A 22,799-nucleotide genomic window follows, 5' to 3' on the forward strand; every position below is an offset into this window, starting at 1 on the left:
TCTGGCCCTTTCTGGTCGGCTGAGTGATCAGGAAGAGGGCAAAGCTGCTGCCCTGCCAGTCACCCACAGCTGGGCGAGCAGGGGCGGGGGCAGGGAGCCCCCGGTGCCACCATCTCCTGCTGCCAATGGGCAGCTCTCTGCCTCTCCTGCCACCCTCCTGGTGAGATCCAGGAGGCATCCTCAGTGGAGAAGCCGTTCGCTGGGAGGATGCCCGTTGCTTGGGCAAGGGCTCGGAGCCAGCTCTCCTTGGCACATGGGGCAGCAGCCACGCCACACGTGGCTCCGTGGGGCTCATCCCCACCCCCACGGGGGGGGCACCCACTTTCCCCAGAGCTGTGTTCCCTGCACGAAAGTAGCCAGCAGAGGCAGAGCGGTAGCTGAGCTTCCACGCAGGGATCCGGTATCTCTCAGTGCCCACTCCCAGAGGGCAAAGGAAGGTGGGCCTGGGGGTCTCCCTTCCCCAATGGGCAGTGCCCCTCCCCCCTCCCATGGCCAAGGCACTCACCCCTCTTGGCTTGGGCCTGACGGACCCGCCACACTGTTTTGTAGACCTCAAAGTTGTAGTTGTGCGGCAGGCGTCCCACGGCGTCCTGGAGCTCCGGGTCAGAGAGAATCTCCTGGGGGATGAGGTGCGCCACGCGGCGAGGGGCTCGTCTGGCTGCAGGAGGGAAGAGCCACGCGAGGGGAAACTGAGCCCACACGTTCTCCCCCCTCCCTCCCTCCCTCCCTCCCTCCCTCCCCACTTCATTCGGAGTGCCATGCCTTGGCAAGGAGGGAAGCAGGTGCAGATGGCCAGTGCTCCCTCCTCGCCATTATGCTTCAACACTCAGCCCTAAGGACAGCCAAGGGAGCTGTGCTGTCCAGGCCAATTAGCCAGATGCCTCCCAAAGCCCCCTCCCCCAGCAATGCAGGGAGCAGGCCCGCCTTTCCCTGGCTGGGGCAGCCTCTGGCTGCTGATAAATTATAAAGCCATCCAGGCTCTGTGGGACAGCAGCCATTGCCACAGCCTCTGCGCACCACACAAATGCTTGGCCGAATTTTTTTTTGGGGGGGGGAGCTTTGTGTTGCAGGCTAGTATCGCAGGCTGACTCTGCCCACAGCCGGGAGTTCGATTCTCACCGGCGTAAGGTTGACTCAGCCTTCCATCCTGCCAAGGTGGGTAAACTGAGGACCCAGACAGTTGGGGGCAAGAGGCTGACTCTGTAAACCCTAACCCACCTGACTCAACCCGATGGCTCCTGGCTGCCCAGGAAAACTCCCACGATGCCATCCTGGAGGAAGGCCAATCGCTTTGGCAACGTGGAGAAGGAACCTGTGTGGAGGGGGTTGCCAGAGGTCAGACTGGACTCCTCCCTGCGGGGGATGGAGAGGATCTTCCCAGGGCTGAAACGGACAGGGGCGGCCAGGAGTGCCCATTACATCTCCCTCTGGGGGGGGGGGAAGCAGGGAGGATTGGGGGCCGAGGGGAGAGAAAGGCAGATGGGCCACAACCAGCAGGAGCTGAATCACACTTCAAGAGGGGTGTTGGCACTGCCACCTACGGTGCCAGAAGGGCTAGTGGGCCCGGGTCCTCCAAAAGGCGCCCCCAGCCCCCTTTGGCATGGGCATGTTGGCGTTGGGTGAATCAGCAAAGCAACAGCCTTACGGAGGATGCAACTTGGCAGAGAAGGCTCTCCGGAGGGAGGGAGGGAGGGAGGGAGGGGAGAAATGGGGAGGGGGAGCTGACTGTCGCATGGCAGTGCCAGGAGATAACAGGCACCAGAGGAAGAGGGCAAGCAGAGACTGGCTCCCGGGATCTTTTGCCAACCGACAGGGAGAAGACGACGAATCCAAACTCTGAGCAAGCTCTGTGGGCAAAGCTGCAGTGGGCAGAGAGGCAGGGCAAGGCCGATTCACCCATGCCTCTGCCCGGCTCGAGGCCCAGCCGTGGGCATTGCCGTTCCCTACCTACCCCTTCGCCGTTTGGGAGTGAAAAAGGACGAGGTGGCCATTTAGCCAACCAAAGGAAGGGGCACCTCTGGGAAACCAAGGCAGGAGGGAAACTGCTCCAGGAGCAGAGGAGAAGAGACCAACTGGAGTCACCCAGACTCCTGGAGCTATACAGGCAGTCCTCGACTTACAACCACAAGGCCCCAAATTTCTGTCATTAAGACATTTGTTAAGTGAATTTTGCCCCATTTTACAACCTTTCTTGCCACAGCTATTAAGTGAATCACTGCAGTTGTTAAATTGGTAGCACGGTTACTAAGTGAATCTGGTTTCCCCCTCATTGACTTGGCTGGCCAGAGGGTTGCAAGAGGTCATCACATGACACTGCAACCGTCGTAATTATGAGTCAAGCGTCTGAATCAGTTGTCCAGTGTCTGAATTTTGGTCACGTGATCATGGGGATGCCGCAATCATTGTAAGTATGAAAAATGGCCATAGGTCACTTTTTTCAGTGCTGTCATAACTTGGAACGGTCACTAAATGAACTGTTGTAAATTGAGGAGCATCTGTAATTGAGTCGGGAATTATGGCTGTAAATTGTGCCGGTCATTAAGCGTCATGTGACCAACCCAATTTTACATTTTTGCAATAGTTATTATCAAATCATCATGGTTGTTAACCAACCATCTCCGTCATTAAGTGAAGCCATTGTCCCAAGGGGTGTTTTTTGCTGAAACCAGAAATAAACTCCGTTTTCTAGGAAACAAAAGAGTAAATTGTGATCTACAAACCGCCATAACTGCAGGTCAGCTAACCTGAAGCCACCAAACTCTGAATCTGGGTCCCTTTCTTTGAATCCACTGTAACTTTGGTCGCTAAGCGATCAGTTGTAAATCAAGGACTGCTTGTACAGGTAGTCCTCGGCTGAAGTTCACTTAGTGACCATTCAAAGTTACGACAGCCCTGAAAGAAGTGGCCGATGGCCACTGGTCACACTCACATTCCCAGGGTCACGTGATCAAACATCAGACGCTCAGCAACTGAATCGTATTTATGACGATTTTAGGGTCCTGGGGCCACGGGATCCGCTTTTGCGACCTTCTGACAAGCAAAGTCAGTGGAGGGGAAGCCAGGTTCACTTAACAACCGGGTTTTACTGATTTAACAACTGCAGTGATTCACTTAGCAACTTAGCGGTAAAATGGGGCAAAACTCACTTGACAAGGGAAGTTTTGAGCTCAATTGTGGTCGTAAGTTGAGGACTCCCCATATGGGAGGAGCAGGAATCCACAGGGTGATGGGAGGAGAAAGGAAGGGGGGTAAGGAAGAATCAGAGACGAAAATGGGTGGCTGGGAATCGTATGAGATTCCAAAGAATAAGATCCAGAGGGAAAATTATTCGGTCAGGGACCTGGATGGGGGGACGGAAAGACGCAGCCGGGCAGACCTGGAGAACGGCAGCCATCTGGCCAGTCCCTCCGTCTTTCAAAAGTTCCACAAAAGAATTAATTAATTAAAAACGGAGGTGGGGATCCAACTATGGCTCCCTTTTATGACTGGTGGACTTCAACTCCCAGAATTCCTGAGCCAGCACGGAGTTCTGGGGGTTGAAGTCCACACAAGTCAGGAAAGGGCCATGGTTCCCCACCCCCGGAGAAAAAGCACAGTCGGGTTGAGAAAACAAAGTCCTCCTTCAGCAAAGGAGTCAAGGATAAGAAACCGCCAGAGGAGAGCCCTGTTAGTCCGAGATGGCAAAGGATCAGGAGGAACCCAGCGGCCCCCCTCCCGACGCACCAACCAGATTCAAGGAGGGGACAGGTAGATCTTCAGTTCAGTCCACTGATCTTCTACGATCAGAGGGCTGGAGGCTGAAACATAGGAAGAACAGTTGCAGGAATTGGGTATGTCTAGTCTAGTGAAAAGGACTGGGGGGGGGGTAATGATTTGTTGTTAATTGCAAAGTCGTGTCCGACCCATGGACAATGTTCCTCCATGCCTTCGTGTCCTCTACCATCTTCTGGAGTCCATTGAAGCTGACTCCTGCTGCTTCAGGGACTCCATCCAGCCACCTCCTTCTCTGTCGTCCCCTTCTTCTCTCGCCCTCCATCTTTCCCAGAATTAGGCCATTCTCCAGTGAGTCCTTCCTTCTCATTAGGTGGACAAAGGACTTGAGTTTCAACCTCAGGATCTGGCCTTCTAAAGAGCAGTCAGGGTTGATCTCCTCCAGGACTGACCGGTTGGATTGCCTTGCAGTCCAAGGGACTCGCAGGAGTCTTCTCCAGCACCATAGTTCAAAGGCCTCCATTCTTTGGCGCTCAGCCTTTCTTATGGTCCAACTTTCACAGCCATACATTGCAACTGGGCAAACCATGGCCTGGACTATACGCAATGATAGCCTCTTCCAATATTTGAGGGGCTATCAGGGAGAAGGGGGGTCAAGCTATTCCCCAAAGCCCCTGAAGGCAGGACAAGCAACAAATGGAAACCGATCAAGGAGAGACGCAACCTGGAACTCAGGAGGACTTTCCTGACAGTGAGAAAAGTATAAACTCCACGAGAAAGCTGAAAGGGCTACAGGTGTAGTTGGTGTAACTGGAAAAATATTAAAATGTGGATGCGGTTTGCTTGCAGAGAGGCGGCGTGTGACACACTCATTTTGTGTGTGTAAGGACTGCGTCTGTGCCTGATGATTACAAGAATGTCAATTTGTTCCCCTTCGCAAAGAGAAGCATAGCAACAGGGAGCACAAGCGCTCCAAGGGGGCTGCTTTGCCACCCGTGAGTGGGAAGCCGTTAGCAGAATTCCGACTGGAAGGGCGCAGAAGGGACAATTGACAAAATGGGACGTTTTTGTCCTGCACAAGAAACGTGAGAAAAGGAGCTCATGCCGATTTAGATAAAATGCAGAATAAAATGGATACGCTGGAATTGCGGGATGTTTCATGTGAATACGGGATTAACACTTGGCTGCTGCATGCAGCAAAAGTTGACGTTGGAAACAAAGCATGAATGAAAATAAATGGAGTATTTAGTCAATGGCTCAGTAAACTGAAAACAAGAATATGTGATTGGAAAGGTAATGCGGCCGTGGATGAAAAATGGTTCTGGTGCTGTTAGAAGAATTTATTTATTTAGAAGATTTATACAGCTACCCACTCGCTCTCAGTGACTCTGGGCAATTTACAAGCAATGTTGGTTTGGGGCATGAATGTGTGTATAAGATGATGCCATTCTATAGGCTGAGAATCAGGGTGCAGTTTAGAATGTCTAATGCAACAAGGGGTACAGGTTGGAAAATCAATGCAGTCATTTCAAAGTATTTGTTTTTAACAGGGAGAAATTGAGAATAATTACAAGCTATACACGAATAGAAAAAATAGGCCAATTAGATGAATCCATGTAACTTGGTAGAACAGTTATTACCGGAAAGAAAAATGTTAAGAACTGTACATGCTTTTCAGAAAGAGAGTCTGCTTAGGTGTGCTTCCTTCTCCTTGTGTTACTTCATACCCTTCAAGCTTTTGACTTACCCTTTCTTTCTCCTTTTGTGCACAGAAAAAAAATGTCACACAATGTTGCTTACCCCAAAAAAGAGCACCACAAAGGATGCACATATAATACTACAGTAATAAATCTTTGAGCAGGATCACAGGGCCAAGACCCTAAAGCAGGGGTCTTGAAACTTGGCCCTTTTATGACTTGTGGATTTCAACTCCCAGAATTCCTCAGCCAGGCACGCTGGCTGAGGAATTCTGGGAGTTGATGTCCACAAGTCATAGAAGGGCCAAGTTTCAAGACCCCTGCCCTAATGCTAAAAACAGCCCTTCACCCAATGGCCAACAAGACACCGGAGGCCAGCGTTCAAGTACTTTAAAGTATAAACATTTATAAAAGTTGCATTTGAAAAATGTATTAAGAGAAATGCTTTAAAATTGATTATTACAAGCGTGGTACCAGCACCAATCACGGACTGCCATTATGTGTAAAAATTCTTCCTTTAAAGAATCAGACAAAACCAGGTGGATTCCCAGCTACGCGCCCCTGACAGGAGACCCGGAAGTTGAAGAAGATTCTCTGGGCTCCCCCCAAAAGTCCAGGGGAGCCACGCCACGCCCGGCCTGCCTGCCCCCCCGGGGCTGCTGCTGGGAGCCCCCGGCCCAGCCTGCCATTGTGCAAATTTCGGAATCGGACAGGGCAGGGGTGTCCAACTTTGGGAACTTTAAGACCTGTGGACTTCAACTCCCAGAATTCCTCAGCCAGCCATGTCTGGCTGGGGAATTCTGGGAGTTGAAGTCCACAAGTCTTAAAGCTGCCTGGGGAATGCTGGGAGGTTCTTACAATTCCCAGATTGGATAATTGGTGGTCTAGGGTCTCCTGCTCGAGCAGGGGGTTGGACTAGAAGACCTCCAGGGTCCCTCCCAACCCTGTTGTTCTTGGGGTTACTTTTAGGGGGGGAATAAAGCCCGTGGCGTCCCTCTCTGCGATCACCGCCTCAAAGCCTCCGGGCACCTTTCCTCCCGGGGAAAGAGAGGCTGACCCCCCCCCCCACAACCCGGCCCAACCACCTTGGGCGTCCCTCCCCTTCCCACCCTCCAGCCGAGCGGCCCCCGCCCGCGAAGCCCCCCGGGGCCCGCTCACCTGCCACCAGAGCCGGGGGTCCGCCGCCGCCCTCCCCGTCCGCCGCCATGACCGCCGTGCCCACGTGGAGCCGCGGAGGCAGCGCCAATCGAGCGCCGAACCAGGCCGGCCGGAGGAGCGCCGAGCCGGCCGATGGGCGGAGGCAGCGGGTTCCTGAGCGAGTGCAGAGCGCCTTCGCGGCCGCCGGGGAAGGGGGCGGGGCCGGAGGTCGCCCGGGCTTGTCAGCCTCCCCCCCCACCCGGTCCTTCCCTCGGCTTCTTTTCGCCGCGGCCGCTTGGGGATTACAGCTCCCATAATCCCCGACCGCAGCGCTCCTCGGGGAGGGAAGGGGGCTCCAGCTGCCCACGGAGGGCGAAGCTCGGCTGGGGACTAAACTTCCCCGCGGCTTTGGCTGCGGTTCGCACCTCGCACCTGTGACTGGGCTTTGGGGAGGGGAGCTGGACGACCCCGCGGCCAGCCGGCCTCGCAGCGGCCTCGGCCGGCGCTGCCCACGCGGGGGCTCCTTGGGGGGCGAGGCTGCACCAGCCTCGGTTTCCCCTGCCGCCCCCCCTCACAGCCCTGGCAGCGGGCAAAGGGGTCTTCTCCGCTGTGGCTTCAAGCGTTGCACGCCCGTCTAGATGCACCCCCATAAGCGCCCCTTTGCTGGGGGACCCAAAGACTGGTGGTGGGCGGAGCTGCCCTGCCCGCCAGCCCCCTCCGCCTCCCCAGTAGAGAGCTGACAACTACATTTCATTTTTGATGTGTGTCGTTGTGCCCACAGTAAAAAATGACAATAAAGGTTATCTTATCAGTAGATTCCCTCCACCTGCAGGATGTAGTTTGGCCAGGCTTGGGGAGGGGGACCTCCTTCCTGAGAGGCAGAGCCCCGGGGTTGGGGTCTCCCTTGGGGAGCTAGAAAGCAAACCTCTCCTTCTCCCTCCTGCCCCTCCCCAGAAACAGGACCCCTTGCTGGAGGGTCCCTGAGGTTTGGCTGGGAAACGGTCTGGCTTGGTCTGGCTTTGCCCATCTCCAGGAGCTGAGCAGGTCTAAGCCTTGCTAGGTCTTGGATGGGAGACCACCAGGACCCCTGCTGGGTCAGGGAGTGGAGAAACCTCTTCTAAGTGGGTCCCAGCAGACCTTGGCCCAAAGGCAGCCAGGCTGGGACTGCCTCCCGAGACGATTCCCGTTGGATTGGTTATGTTTTCGTGTAATTTCTTTGATTTAGGCGCTTTTCCAATTCAAGGCCAAATCTGGGCAGCTTATTACGGACTAAAATACAATATGTGTACGGGAAGAAATGAAAAACAAGCTGAAGAAGGGAACAAATTAAAAAAAATAGAGAACAAAATGGTAAATCCAGCCAAAACATGTAGAACAGCATCCCTCTCCCCCCCCCCAGATCCCGGCAGTGTCCAATTTGGGGAAGCTTTGAAGACCTGGCTGTGTTCCCAGGTCGGAGGTTAATGTGGTGGTGGGGTTCATTGGTTGAGACCCTGTTGTGCTGGTTTTTTCACTAAAACTACGGTGTGGTGATTTAGTTGTCTTTCTCCGGTCTGGCTATCATTGTGGGTTTAATTCTTTACTTTTGTATGGATTTTGTAAGCTGCCCAAGAGCCTTCTGGAAAAGGCAGCTCTATTAAATCAAATTAAATTATGTATACCAACACCCCCTATGCAGGGGTGCCAGCCCCCCTGCCCCAAAGCCTGGGAGAAGAGCCAGGCTGTTAAGGAGGGCCATTGGAGTGGGAGCTGTCTGGATTCCTTGGGGAGCCTCATTCCAGAAGGCAGCAGCAGAACAGGGGTGCTTCCGGATCCCCCAAATACGGTGTTGTTTAGCCAAAGGGAACCGGAGGGCATCGACCCTGTCAGTTCCAATCCGTAGGGCAGACTCCTAGGGGAGACAGGCGTCCCTCGGTTAACTGGACCCTGCTTCATGCACCAGGCGGTGGAAGAGGGCATATAAAGGTAGCATTAATAATTTGGGGAGGGGGATGTTTCTGACTTTTTGTGCTCAAGGGGGGGGGGATGAGGCACATGAGCCTGGCACTGCATTTCACATCCTGGGGGCTCAGAAATATCATTCAGAGTGAAGCCTGGAGATTGGAAATCAGCCAGCTCCACAAAAGCCCATCCAGTCTGTCAGAATTCCCTGAGGTCTCCTCTAGAGTCAGTGCAAAAGTTCTTCAGAGACCCCCTGAGGGCATGAGGACCCCCTTGACCTCCGTTGCCTTTCCTTGACCAAGAGGGGTTGGAGGGTGGGCATTCCAGGCCTGGCTGCCAGGGGGACCAGCCTTCCTGCTTAGCTACACTGGAGGCCCCCCCCCGCTGCCACCCTACAAATAGGAGATTCGGAGCCAGGCCACCCCCAAGTGGTACCTGGGGGGGAAGAATCTAATTGCCGATACAGCGTGGCAAGCCTGGCATGTCCAGAGGAGGAGGAGGAGGAGGAGGAGGAGGAGGAGGAGGAGCTGGTCCTCCCAGCCCAGAGAAAGCATTTTTTCATTTTGTCCTGCCCCCCCCCCCAGGAAAACAGAGAGGCCATCAGAACTAGGGAGAGGAGGAGAAGAGAAGGGGGCACCCAGGAACGAACAGAGCCCCCATAGCTGATGGCTGCCTCCCTCTTTCATGCAGGGAGGGGGCAGGGGTGGGGGAGGAGATACACGGCCCTTCCCTCCACCCCAGCTTTCCACCCCTCCTCAGTGTCCTCTGGGCCTGCCTGTAGTTCAGGAGAGTTACCTGCTGCTGCCTCACCTGTTTATCCAGGTAGAACTTGGCCTGCTGAGGGGGGTCCTTTATGCCCCGTTCTCCCTCTGTTACGAGCTGTCACTTCCTTTGGACGATCCACCCGCCCCCTCCCCAACCACAGGGGGCGGCCTTTAGTCCTCTTCCCTCTTTGTCCTGGCCACACCCAGCCTCCCTGAAGGGGGGGCTCCCCAGGGACCCCCACACTCTGGGACTGCCTGCCAGAGCAGCTCCCTCTTTTTGCCGGCTGCCCCCTTTGGGGTGCTTTGAGCCATGCTCCCTGCACCTCCCAAAACACCCTTCCCCTCCCCATGGGCCCACCACCAATCACACGCTAAGCAGGCCCCTCTGCCCTCCCCGGCTGAGTGACAGCTGCTCTGCCCCCTCCCTGCTCCTCTTACTCAGCCCTTGCGTAATTCCCAACACCTCTCTGTGGGGGCTGGCCAGGCCGTGGGTTTGGTGGCTCTGCTTGTGCTCCTGCGAGTTGACAGCTCCCACTCGCCAGGGCTGTCCTCCCCCTCCTGGAGGAGTCTGGGGGACTGCGAGAGGGGAGCCACTCTGGGGGCACCTTATCTGATCTTGGGCACAGAAGCCCCTCCCCCCAGGCTGCCTGGTCCCCACCTGCTAAGACCACCCAAAAGGCAGCGGCTGGACCGATGAAGTCCCACGGCTTAATCTGGAGCAAAAAAAAACCCTTCCCCACCAGGTCTCGGAGTGCTTCTTCAAAAGGTGGCACAGGGGGTCTTCATGCCCACTGAGCCCCCAGGCCTGCTGGGTGCATCCCATCCATGTCTGCCTCCACCACCCCCCCAAGAAGGAACAGCTCTGGCCCTGCCTCCCTGGGCTGTCTTGGTCAGTGGGGAGAGGGTGGGACGGCATCTGGGCCAGAACAGCCTCCTTCCTTGGAGGAGAACAACACAAAAACAACACAGTCTGTGCTGTGCGTTGCAATCTGTTGGCCCCAACCTCAGCGCAGAACAGAAGGGCTAATTCGTCATGTACCCACAGAAGCTGGGGGGGGGTTGCAGAGTCTTCTCCAAACGCCTTCCTTCTGCCTTTGACGGGGAAAGAGGGCTGCAGGCCATGGAGGGCCCCCACGGGTGGTCTTGGGGGGGGCTCTGATTTCCTTGGCTAAACTTTTGGAGCTGGGCCCCCAGGGAAGAGGGGGCCCTCCCATTGGGCAGAAGCTTTTGGGGTAGAAACGGCAAGGGGAGAGACGAGGTACCCCCAAACCCCTTGGGGAAAGACCTCGGTCCGGTGTCTGCCAAGCGGCCTGCATGCCCCACTGGGCAGCCTGGCAGCAGCCCCCCCTTACCCAGAGGGAGATTCGGCTGAAGCCAGCAAAGAAGCCCCAAGGGTCAAGGTCACAGCCCAACCCAAGACCTATCTGGCCACTCCAGTCTCTGGTCATTAGGCTCCTGTCCCGTTCAGGCCCTCTGCCAGGTCCCATGGGGTCACAGCAAGTGGGGATACAGACAGTTCTCCCCCCTGCAGAAAACTCTCAGAAACTGCTCCTGCCCAGGGATGGCCCCCTTCAGACGGCCTGTGGGCCTCAGCCGGCTGGTGGACAGCCACCCTTTGACCAGGGACTCTGGGGCCGTTCTGCTACTTCCTGGGCGGAAGTTTGAATCCCAGAGCCCAGCAGAGGCAAAAGCAGGAGGGCTTCTGAGACAAAATGCCCTTTGAAAGGGCTCCCTCTTTCCTGATGCTGCTAAATGCTGGTGCCCTTTACATGGCGGGTGGCCTGGCCCACCACACACAGGCCACGGTCGGTCAGGGCATCTAGCCGTCCAAGGGGCCGGCTGGCCCTGGTGGGAGGGGATTCGGGCTACTTAGGCCTGCCCAGCGCTGCTCTCCCTGCTCCCCAAAGCAGCTGGAGGATGAAGCATTGCAGAACCCCCTCCCTTGCTCATTCCCACCCCAAGGGGTGAGGAGATCAAGGGAGCACTCCTGAGACCAGCTGAAGGAATCCTGGCTGCATTCTCACATGTCTCACTTCCTGAAAGGATCTGACTTGGGTGTAAATGCATTTCGGGGGTCTCTGCATATGTGAATCCAGAGCAGAGAAAATGAGCCAAGCAAAGCCCCCCCCCAAAGCAGCCACTGGGGTGGGTCTGAGCTGGCTGGGGGTGGTCCTGTGAATGCAGCCATGGGCTGCCATAGGAATGCCCTCTTCCTGCTTTTTCCCATTTAGATGGAGCGTGGGGAGGGGCTCGCTGGGTCATTGACCTCCCTCCGTTCCAGGGCGAGATGTGGTGTCCCTTGTCAGGCTCAGCCCAGTTCAGGGTGGGTGGTGGTGGCTGGGGGGAAGACTTCCCCAAGCAGGAAGGATTGGGGTGCCATATTTGGGGGAGCAGCCTTGGTGTAACTCCTTGTGTGTGCCTCCCAGGTTTGAATGCCCTTCCCAGTCCAGGGCCCCCCAGTTCCCCCTGAAGGTTGCAGGGCTGGGGATGAGGGGTGCAAAGATGGGAGGAAGGGGGGAGGGCCTTCCGGTGAGGGAGGGAGGAGAGTGGCGCTTGCAGCTGCCCCAACTGCCCTCCGCAGGAGCCAGCTGGCAAGTCACCCATAAACCGGGTCTGCCCACAGCGGCTAGAGAAGGAGGAGCAGGTGTTGTGTAGAATCTCCTGTGTTGGTCTTTCTGCCCCAGACAGCCGGACACTTGAGATGATGCCTGCAGGCCAGAAGTGATTGGGGTGGGGAGAGAGAAAGCCTGGTGCTTCTCTCCAATCAGCCAAGGCCCCAATCCAAAACAAAGCAACTTTGGTCAGCTGGAGCGAGGATCCTACATCCCACGAATTTGGGGGGGGGGGGCTTGACTCTTTAGGACCCCATCGCAAGACACCCAGGGTTGCTGCCAGAGGCACGGTTGACTTCCAACAGCACTCCCTCCGCAGCGAAGGCCAGACGTCGGGGGTCTCTGGGCGCTCCATCCTACCCTTCCAGTAATGGGGCGCCCTCCTGGCCCTGACCCCTCTCTGGCGGCGCGGGAAGCGGCCGCCTGACAGCGGCAGCGAAAGGTGCGGCGGAGGGAGCGGTCCGACGGCTCAGGTTGGTTTCCATAGCGATAAGAAGGGAGAGGGTCTCGCCGCCGCGTTGCCATGCCGACCGTGGCTGTCAATCAAAGCTTTCGCCTCGCCGTTCTCGTCCCGCACCCGGCCCAATTTTCTCCAGGGGGAAGGCCAGGAACCCCTCGCGCCCCCGTTCCTAGGCAGCTCGCGCGTCCCACGGGAGGAGCGCGCGTGGACGGCGGTCCCTGGCAGGGAGCCGGATCGACCTCGCCGCCGCCGCCCCCCGGACCCCGGGCCCCAGCCCCCCGCTGCGCAGCCCCGGCGCGGCGTCCGGTGTGGGAGCCCCGCCAAGCCCGCTCCTGCGCCTGGCGCGGCCGGCGGGAGCTGCGGGGAGTGGCGCCGCGCGCGCTCCGAAAGACTTTCATAAATTTTCGATGGGCAGCAGGGAAGGCGGGCGGGGAGGCGGAGGCGAAGCGGCGGCGGCGGCGGCGGAGGAGGAGCGCTGCTGTTGCGAGGGAGGGGAGGCCGAGCGCAGCCCAGCCCTGCCCAGCCCTGCCCTGCCCAGCCGCCGCCGTTGCTGCTGCTGCTGCTGCTGCGGAGAGAGGCGAGGCGGGGCGCGGGCCGGGGGCGCGGGAAGACGCCCTCCGCCAAGGGGGCAGCGAGGAGGCAGCGGCGGCCGCCCGGGAGGCGGATTCCCCCCTAAAAGCGCCGCCGAGCGAGCCCGGCGGCGAGCAGCGAGGCGCGTCGCGAAGTGGAGCCGGGGAGCCGCCGCGGCCAGCGGCAGGGAAGCTGCGGCCGCCGGCGCCGGCCGAGAAATGCCGCTACCCGGAGCGCCGCCGAACCGCGGGCGGAGTAGCAGCAGTCCCCGCCGCCGCCGCCGCCGCCCCCTGCTCTGAGCGCTGATCCGGGACCGGCCGCGGCGCCTCCGCGCCTCCAAGATGCGCGGCCGCGCAGGTGAGTCCGCGAGCCGCGTCCGGGGAGGGCGCCGGACTTCCCGCAGCCGCCGAACTTCGCGAGGGGCTGCCGGCGGGGGGGAAGCGGGCGAGACCGGCCCGGGAAACTTTCTGGGCCTGGCGAGTGGGGGGCCTACCGAGCACAGCTGGCTCCGCGGCCTCCGTTTTCCTCGCGTCTTCCGCCGCCCTGGTCCGCGCCAGCGCCGGCCGAGGGAAGAAGGCCCCCGCCTGACTCCTCCCGGACCCCGGAAAGCAGCGGGGCCGGTGATGTAATTCCCGGAGGGTCGGGCGGAGCAGCGCCTCCCGCGAGGGGCCGGGGCAAAACTGCCGTGGCTCCCGAGGGGGGCGGCCGGTCCACCCTTGACGGTCCGGAGCGCGGAGCAAGAACTGCCTCCGGGCGGCTGGCGCTGAGTTGGGCTGGTGCTGCAGGGCGGAGGGGGGGGGCTGGCAGAGTCGATTCCTCCTCCCGCGAACTTCCTCCAGGTCGGGCCCGTTGCTGCTCCCCGGGGGCCCGGAGCTGGGCAGCTGTGCCGGATGCCCCTGGGAGGCCGGAGCTGCGCATCGCCCAGAAGGGCTTCGTAGCAAGTTTGTCCAGCGGGACTGGGCTGAGGGCGACGCCCCCTCGCGATCTCGGCAGCCCACAGATCGGCTCCTCGGGGCTCGGGGGTTCTAGGGTGCGAGGCGTGGGGGGGCTGTTGGGGCGGGCGGGCGAGGGGTGTTCTGGCGCTTGTGACTCCCCAATCGTCTGCCCGGGGGGGGGGGGAAACGGGGCCGGCATGTCTGTGCGCGAGCGCAACGACCCTTTGCGCGTCTGAGGAAGAGGCGGCGGAGATTCGCGCAGGGCAGTTCGGCGTGCGGGCGTGGGTGACTGAAAGGGGGCCCCGGGGGTCGTGGAGGGCGGGTGCTCTGCTCCGGTTGCCTCGGCTTTTCTCCTCGAAACAACCGGCCGGGGGGAGGGGTCTCGTCGAGCAGCCCTCTTCGGTCGCTCGGAGCTTCGACCGGACGAAGCAGCAGCCTGACGGGTTGGAGGCAAGCGAGGCCGAGGGCGCGGAGGGGCGAAGGTTCTGGCCACCCCCTTCCCCTCAGGGAGTGACCCCCCCCGGGCGTGGGCAGAAGGGCGGTGAGAGGCGAGCCAGGCGGGACGGCCCGTCGCTCGGCCGGGGCCGCCTTCAGGAGCCGCCTGAAAGGCTCTTCGGAAAGTCTTGGGGCTGCCCGGCTGCCCTGCCGGCTCCAGCGGGCCTCGGAGAACTTGAGCTGAGCGACAGAAACAAGACGAATGACAGGAGTACAAATAATGCTGCTCGCGGCTTCCAGCGAGCCCCTCCCTCACCCCTCACCCCCCCCCCGTGACCGATCCAGGCTGGCCCAATCCCTGGACAGATGTGCCAGAAAGGGGGTGAGAAAGGGGGGGCATCGAATCGGTGGCTCAAAGACAACCGCCCCTCCCCCCCCCGCCCGGAAGCCAGGGCTGTTTCGGCCCAGGAAATCCAGAGGGGCCCCGTCGCTGCCCAACGGGTGGCACCAAAAAGTTTGAGGGCTGGCCAGGAGAAGGTGCCCCGCAGGCAGCTCGGTCTAGGAGGAGGCCTCTATGTGGGCTTGCCTAGCGATCCTGGGCAAATGCACCGAGGTGGATCTGGCTGTCAGAGGCTGCTAGGCTGGAGGGCTCTTCCTCCCCCTCCCCCGCCAGGCAGCAGCAGACCCAGGTCCCAGCTGCTGGGGCAGAGGGGTGGGTTGGGGCCTCCCACTGGGGACTTCCTGGTGGTGCCTGGGTGGCCTTGGTGGAGGGCAGAAGGCTGGACTCAAGGGGTCTTTGGCCTGGCAACCTCAGGGCTATTTCCTCCCCCCCCCCAACCCCTTCCCCTCTGGGCCTGTTATGGGGTGAGGCATGAGGAGTGGGCACCGGAGTCCAACCTATTTCAATGGCAGCACATGGGAGGGGGGGAACTGCAGGAGAAGAAATTCCTGAAGCTGAAACACAGCGAGGAAAAAGCTTCTCTGCAGACAAAGCCACACAGATCACAAGCCTGGAGCTTTGTGGGAGGGAAAAGGGTTGGTTAGGGGTTAAATATTTAGATGAGGAAGCAGAAGCACCATAGTATAAGACCCAAGGGTTGGGGAAAAGAATCAGCAGCTGCCATTGAGCAGGTCTTGGCTGCCTGGACCCTGTGATGGGAGCCGGAGGGCAGCCTCAGGGGCCGAGCACCCCCCCACTCTGTGGATCCCTCAAGATCCGGCTTCTGGACGGCCAAGCAACATCCCCTCTGCTCTGCTCCCCCAGCGCTGGGCCAGGGGCAAAAGAGCAGCCTAAGGAAAGGCCTTCAAGGCTGGGAGGCTTGTGGGGGGCTCAGATCCGGGGTTCTCCTGTTGAGGCTGGGGCAGTCAAGCCCCTGTAGGGCAACGGGGGGGGGCTTGTCCCATCTGTAAAGTGGGAGCCTCAGTGGGAGGCATAATGCTGTCCATGCAGCGAGGGAGGCGGGAAAGGAAGGCATGGTGGACACAGCATAGCTGGAGAGTGGACACTTTCCCGTGCTGGACACGCCTGGGCAAGGTCTTCAGGCTGGGGCTGGTCCTTTAAGATGGTGGGAGGGAAGGAGCGATCCTCCCCCCCCCTTCATACTTAGGGCTATGCTTCTGGGGGGATGATGGGGGGATTGCCCCCTTCAGTCTAATTCTGCTCCTTGTTCAAATGGTCTGGACTCTGGAGGACAATGTCACGGCCAAAAGTGGGGGGGGGAGGTTGGAATGGCCAAAAGGCACCCAGGCTCTGGGGGTGCAGGGGATCCTGGCATCAGCTGAAAATTGTCTGCCAAAAGTGGTGGTGGATGGTATCACCTCGATGGGAGAAGCAGTAATGCCTGAAGGCTAGATTGGGGGGGGGGAAGGAAGGGCACCCTACTGGCCCAGGCCGGCCTCCCCCTGGGCAGTGCCTGAAGGGCTGGGCCTTTGAGAAGGACTGGGGGCTCCTGCTTCCCACAGCCCCTGAGGGCCAGCGGCGGGGGGGGGAGGGCAGAGAGGGCTCCTGGACGAAGAAGCTTTCCCCTCCCCCCTCAAACGCACAGCCCAGCCGGCTCCGTCAAAAGGGGGTCTGCTCTCAGGGGGGATCAAAGGGGGGTCCGTTCTCGGGTGGGCGGCGCGAGGCCACCCCCACCCCCGCTGCGCGTTACTTTTGGACATGGGGCTTTTATCTCGGGCTTGGCCCCCTTTGAGCTGGATTTCAATCGGGCCCCTGTGCAACCCTCGCTATTTGTCGATTTCAGTCCGGATCCAAGGTTCGGGTGCCCGAGTCGAGAGGCGAAACGGGTCATCCCGTTAACCCAGATGAACCTCCCGGGGCAGCAGCCAGGCGCCCCTTCCGTCCGCGGCGCCCGCGAGGGGCGGCTGTGCTGAGGCGCCGCTTGGGGGGCGCTGCTTCCGAGCGGTCTCGCCGCGGTGAGGAGCGGGCGGGGCGGCGGCGGCGCTCCCGGAGAGGAAAGGTGGTTCAAGGTCAAAGTTGCTCCGCTCCCGCCGGACAGGAGGAGAGCCTCTTCGCCGCCCGCCCGGCCTTCTCCGCGGGGCTGTCTTTCTCGGCGGCCTGCCCGATGCGGGTGAGGGCGCTTCTTGGGGTCGGAACCCGCCAGGGCTGCCCGGCTTGTCCCGTTCCGGGACTCGGGCCTCCCTCCGCGGAAAGGCGCCCCAAAGCAGGGCCGGAGGCGGCGGCCGGGAGGGAGGCAGGGAGGCCTCAGCTCGGCTGAGGAAGCCCCGGCTCTACTGCCCGGTGGCCAGCGGACGACGGGCAGGAAGCGCTCTGCGCGTGCCCCGGGGCACCTTTGATTCCGCCGGGGCTGGTCGTGGGCCAGTTCCCCAGGCTGAGGTCGGCGGTAGCGCCCGTCCTTTGCTGAGAGGCTGAGCCGGCTGAAGCGTCCGCGTCTCCCTGGGGCTGGAAGGGGGGAAGGGTCGGGGCCTGCCCTGGAAGGGGGGGGGAGGAGAAGCGCTCGAGACCCCCGCGCACCAACGTCCGGCAGCCTCCCCTGAGCAGCCCCGGAGCCTTCGGGGGCGGGGGAGTCTTCCCCTGGGGGAAGCTGAAAGGGCCGATTCGAAGCTGGACGGAGGGGGGCTGGACGGCGGGGTGCAAAGAGGAGGGAGAGAACGTGGGAAGGAGCAAGCGGGGTTGGGGGGGGGGGAAGGCGCCGGACCGGCGGGCTGGAGCAGCCGAAGATGCCGTTCAAAACCGGGCTGGACAGCCTGGCCTCTTCCCCAGGTGGAAGGAGAAGGGCTTAAAAGGGGGGGAGCGGCCCCGTGGGAACCAGGCTGGCTAGAGCGGAAGAGGAAGCAGGCCCGGAGGGGCCAGGAGGGGCAGCCAAGGCCACTGGGGGGGGGGGCGGTGCAGGGAAGAGAAGGGAAAGGCAGCTGGCAGGGCGGAGGCTGGAGGGAGAGAAGGGACAATGGTCAGGCGGCCTGGAGTGGATGCTGTTACCCGAAATAGCTTTTTCTAACATCTATATTTTATTGTGTTTTTAATCCAGGGGAAATGTTAATATATTGCAAGTCCATGTATGATATGCCACACGCTGCCTACATAACCAGTTGGAGGGAGAGAAAGTGGGCCCCACAAGCTGGTTTCCCATCCAAGCCATGTGCAAAAGAGGGGCAAAGAGCAGGGCCCCCCCATGCTCCCGCTGTCCCCCTGCCAGGAGAGGCTTCCCTTCTTCCCTGCGGAGCTCTAGGGCCGCCCCCCCCACGGAGAAGCCTCCGCCCTTGTTTTCTGTGCAGCTCTGCGGAGCAACAAGGCCTGCGGATTCCCCAGGAGGCCAGGCTCCCTCTCGGCCAGAGCAGCCGGGGCCCCTGGAGGCTGCGTGCCGGAGGGTGTGTCTCAGGCAGAGATGCCTCTTCCTTCCCTCCCCCTCCATGGTCAGGCAAAGCCATCCTGCAGTGCTCTCCCCCCCCCCCCGCCGCCTTTTTCCTTTTCTCCTCCTGCTTTCTGCCACTCAAGCAGGGCCCCAAAGAAGAGGGGGTCAGTTTATTCCCCTACCAGAGGGCAGGACAAGAGGCAACAGATGGAAACTGATCCAGGAGAGAAGCAACCTGGAATTAAGGAGAAACTTCCTAACTGTGAGAACAATCAACCAGTGGAACAGCTGGCCACCAGAAGTTGTGGGTGCTCCATCACTGGAGTCTTCCAAGAAGAGACTGGACAACTATTTGTCTGAAATGGTACAGGGTCTCCTGCTTGAGTAGGGGGTTGGACTAGGTCCTTTCCAGCTGTAGTCTGATTGATGCAGGTCTTGAGAAAACAGGAGGCTCGGACAGCCTCTGCTCATGGTTTCAGCTGAGTTTCCAGTCTGGTCCTGCCTTGCCCAGAATGAAATACCTTCCTGAACACAAGAAGTCAGTTTCCACGGCTGTCTTTCTGGTACTTTGTGCATTCACCGCTTTTTCAGGTTCACACACAACAAGCCGCCCCATTGGGGTGGTTGGCTTTCACCCAACCAAGGAAAAGAACCATGGTTCACAAACCAGGGTGGATGAACTCACAGATATCCTAGGTCAAAGTTGTATCAGAATGTAATGGTGGTCTTGGACCTAGGCCAGAGTTTTCAACGGTGGCAACATTAAGACATGGGTAGCTAGGGAATTCTGGGAGTTGAAGTCCACACTTAAAAGTTGCTAAGGTAAAGAAAGTGTAAGGACCTGCCTCAATCCCTCTTCCCAAGAAAGCAAAACTCCCGGATCAGCTTCATTCCAAAAGGAACTTTTATTAGGAGAACTTGACAGCAGGCATAAAAGGCGGGATCTGAGAGTTTCCCACACAAATCAATAACTGGCAAACCCCACCCCAATAGTCAAACCAGCCAGTTCAAACAGCCCAATCCCCAGGTGTGCACCCACTGTGGGAGGTACCTTTCCCCAGGCTGTTAGCAGCTAGAGATAAGGCAGATGGCCGGAGGCACATTCCATTCTCACCCTAGGCCGACATCAAGGGAAATAGATCAAAAAGCAGTTAGAGGGAAGAGGAGAGGATACATTGTAGCACCCATAGTTCCCCCCTCCCCCCAGGATCATGGCAGAACCCACATGAGTAAAGAAATCACCCCGCTCCCAACAACCGGGTTCTGACATGCTGCCCCTCTTTAAAAAATTAGAGATTCATCTGTAGAGGAAACAAAAAGTGGGTTAGTCTGGTTTATTAGATATTTGCATGAAACCTAAAGTCTGTGTCGTTTATGGACCCACTCGCTTTGGGAAGGGGATAGGTCCTTCCAAGCCATTAGGTATTGTGTGGAACCATGGTATCTTCTAGAGCAGTGATGGCGAATCTTTTAGAGACCAAGTGCCCAAACTACAACCCAAAACCCACTTATGCATCGTCGGGTGCCGGAGGGGGGGTATGGCCCATTGGGTGGGCATGGCTGTGGTGGTAACAGCAGACTGGGTGGAACTAAAAAGTTCAATCAATCAATTCCAACCTTGCAAGATTTTTTTCCCCGCGAGTTGAAATTGACTGATTGATTGAACCTTTTTTTTTGCACATGGCGGCCGAGGCCTAAAGCGAAAAGGTTTTATAAAATCCAGCTGACGGCCTAGGACTAGAGGAGCAGCGCACATGCCCACAGAGAGGGCTCTGAGTGCTGCCTCTGGCACCCATGCCATAGGTTCGCCACCACTTATCTAGAGTCTAGGACAGTGGTTCTCCACCTGTGGGTCGGGACCCCATTTGGGTCGAACGACCATTTCACGGGGGTCGCCAAACAACGCAGTCCGCCATTTCCCCCCCCCCTTTTCCTTAGCTGTGCTACTCCCTTTTATTCTATTGGCTTTTGAAAGCCAATAGAATAGACTCTCTTGAATAGAGTCTAATTCTATTGGCTTTCAAAAGCCAATAGGAATTGTCCAGGCTGTCTCTGCCCTGCTGAGCCCGCCAAAAGTCCCATTCTGCAAACGGTGCTGCACCAGTTGAATAGTCCTCGACTTACAACCGGTTGAGTAGTCCTCGATTTACAACCGGTTGGGGGTCGCGGCATTAAAAAGGTTGAGAACCACTGGTCTAGGATTTCTTTGACTTCAGAATGCTGATCTCCTTCTACCATGATTGGTGGTGGAGGAGGGGCTACTGCTGGCTTTAGCGGCGAGCTTAATTCTCGTTTCAATAGGCTACCGTGAAATACGACCTGTCTTGCCGTTTTGGGGAGTTCTAGTTCTACAGTTACCAGATTAATTAATGGGGAAAAGACCCACAAATTTTGGTCCCAACTTCTTTGATGGTTGCAGAGATTTTAAATACGTTCAATTGCCCCATGGCAGGGGTAGGCAACCTTGGCTCTTTTATGACTCGTGACTTCAACTCCCAGAATTCCTGAGCCAGCACAGCTGATTCAGGAATTCTGGGAGCTGAAGTCCACGAGTCATAAAAGAGCCAAGGTTGCCTACCCCTGCCCCATGGGATGTTTCCAATTTAGAGTGTGCCCGTTCGGGTTGCAAGGTGCACCTGCCATGTTCATGCAACTGATACATGAAGTGCTCCAGGAGCACCTCTACAAAAGGGTGCTTGTCTACTTGAACGACATCCTAATATTCACAGAGATAAAAGAAGAGCATGTCCAACTGGTCAGGGCGGTGCTAAATAACTTACGAGCCGCCTGACTTTATGCCAAATTGTCCAAATGTGAATTCCGTAAAGAAAGGATTGATTATCTGGGGGACTGCATATCTCAAAAGGGCATAGAGTGGGATCCTGAAAAGGTCTAAGCAGTGTTAGAATGGGCTCCGCCCCACACCCAGAAACAGTTACAAAGTTTTCTGGCATTTGCTAACTTTTATCGTCAGTTCATCCCCTCTTTTGCCCAGATCGCACTGCCCATCACTAATTTGTTAAAGACTCAGGAGGGGGGAGGGAAACTGAAGCCCAGCCAACCACTGAAATAGACTATGGACTGCCAAGCCGCATTTGAGAAACTGAAAAGGCTGTTCTCGCCAGAGCCAGTCTTGAAGCACCCAGACACCAAAAAATCTTTCGTCATCCAGGCAGGTGCAGTGTTACTCCAAGAGAATAACAAAGGGAAGTTACAACCTGTGTGTACACATCAAGGAAACTCACAGAAACTGAACAGAGATGGGCAGTGTGGGAGAAGGAAGCCTTTACTGTTCGTTGGGCTCTCCTGACATGGTGACATTTCCTGGAAGGAAACAAAATCCCTTTCCAAGTATGGACTGATCATAAAAACCTATAGGCTTTAAAAACATCTAGGAAACTGCCCCCCAAACAAGCGAGGTGGTCCCAGCACTTCCATCGCTTCAATTTTATCATTAGACACCTACCGAGAGGGAAGAACTTCCTAGCAGATGCTCTGTACGATTACCACAGTACAACAGTACAAAAACAGAGATAACAGATCCACTTAAGCTATTGAGGCAACTAGCGGCGCCAGTAACCACGGAAGTGCAAACAAAAGGTCCCAAACCCCTAGCGAGCACGGCGGGGGTGGAATTCAGACAAGCCTTAGAAAAGGACAAATAGGCCGTAAGAACCTGTGCACAATGAATGATGGACTGTCATGGGTGGGGAGGAAGCTCTATGTCCCAAAAGTCCAGAGACTAAACTTCATGCGCCTTTGTCATGATTCCAAAGTAGCTGGGCACTTCATGTTTGTGAAAACCCTTCACCTAGTGAAACGGCACTTTTGGTGGCCCTTGATAAAAAAGGATATTGAAAGATACGTGGTCAGTTGTCCCATTTGTGCAGCAGCCAAATGGAGACAAGAAAAGACCCCAGGATTATTGCAGATGGTGGCAACCCTGTCAACACCCCGGAGGGAGATTTTCATGGACTTTATTGTAGAATTACCAGAGAACGGGAGGAACACCGTTATTTGGGTAGTGACAGACCTGTTCTCTAAGCAGGTGCACTTCATCCCATGTCAAAAAGTACCCACAGCAAAGATATTAGCAAAGTTGTTTGTGCAACACATATACTGATCGCATGGAGCCCCACAAAGGATAATATCAGACGGGTGCAGTTTACATCTGAGTTCTGGGGACCACTCGGGTTGTCATCTAGTCACCATCCGCAAATGAATGGTGGGTCAGAATGTTTGAACTCAGTACTAGAACAATACTTAAGATGTTTAAAAATTACCAGCAAGACAACTGGACTGACCTGCTTCCCTTTGCAGAAGTCACGTATAATAACGCCGTTCACTCCAGCAGTGGGTATACACCGTTCCAAGTCACAACAGGACAAAGCTTCTACCTGATGCCTGAACTGCCAACTAACAAATCCACCATCCCCTTTCTGAAGGAATGGATTGCACAACTCCTAACACCTGGCCGGTCGTGAGAAAAGCCTTAGATGAGGCTAGGGAGGCATACAAGACCCAGGCAGATAAAAAACGAGTGGAATCTAAGCCCTTCCAAGTAGGGGAGAAATTGTACGCTGTCTTCCACTCGTCCCCCTCCTTAATCCTAACCCGGTAACACGCCTTCTGTAAGTCCAGTTTGGACTTAACCCAACCACCAGGTTCTGATAGAACAGTGTTTCTCAACCTTGACAATTTTAAGGCATGTGGACTTCAACTCCC

General features: G+C 57.5%; 2 protein-coding genes across 3 annotated transcripts in view; one reads left to right on the forward strand and one right to left on the reverse strand.

Moving 5' to 3' along the window:
- The window catches only part of DPH1 (diphthamide biosynthesis 1), a 35,283-nt gene extending 28,575 nt beyond the window's left edge, over nt 1-6,708 (reverse strand). The window contains exons 1-2 of one of the 2 annotated variants that reach the window (XM_039368253.1): nt 6,567-6,708; nt 506-658 (exon numbers count right to left, since the gene is read on the reverse strand). In XM_039368253.1, the coding sequence (XP_039224187.1) occupies nt 506-658; nt 6,567-6,615 (202 nt within the window). In that variant the 5' untranslated portion in view covers nt 6,616-6,708. Of the gene's footprint in view, nt 1-505; nt 659-1,218; nt 1,452-6,566 lie in introns of those variants that run through there. The other variant, XM_039368252.1, reaches the window with a different exon arrangement.
- Nucleotides 6,709-13,093: 6,385 nt separating this feature from the next.
- RTN4RL1 (reticulon 4 receptor like 1) overlaps nt 13,094-22,799 on the forward strand; it is a 36,109-nt gene continuing 26,403 nt past the window's right edge. Inside the window, exon 1 of the mRNA XM_039368268.1 lies at nt 13,094-13,249. Within this exon, the coding sequence (XP_039224202.1) occupies nt 13,234-13,249 (16 nt within the window). The 5' untranslated portion in view covers nt 13,094-13,233. The remainder of the gene's footprint in view (nt 13,250-22,799) is intronic.

The sequence above is a fragment of the Crotalus tigris genome, unplaced genomic scaffold (genome assembly GCF_016545835.1).
Source record: "Crotalus tigris isolate CLP2741 ecotype Arizona unplaced genomic scaffold, ASM1654583v1 scf7180000020724.653033, whole genome shotgun sequence".
NCBI classification, from domain to species: Eukaryota; Metazoa; Chordata; class Lepidosauria; order Squamata; family Viperidae; genus Crotalus; species Crotalus tigris.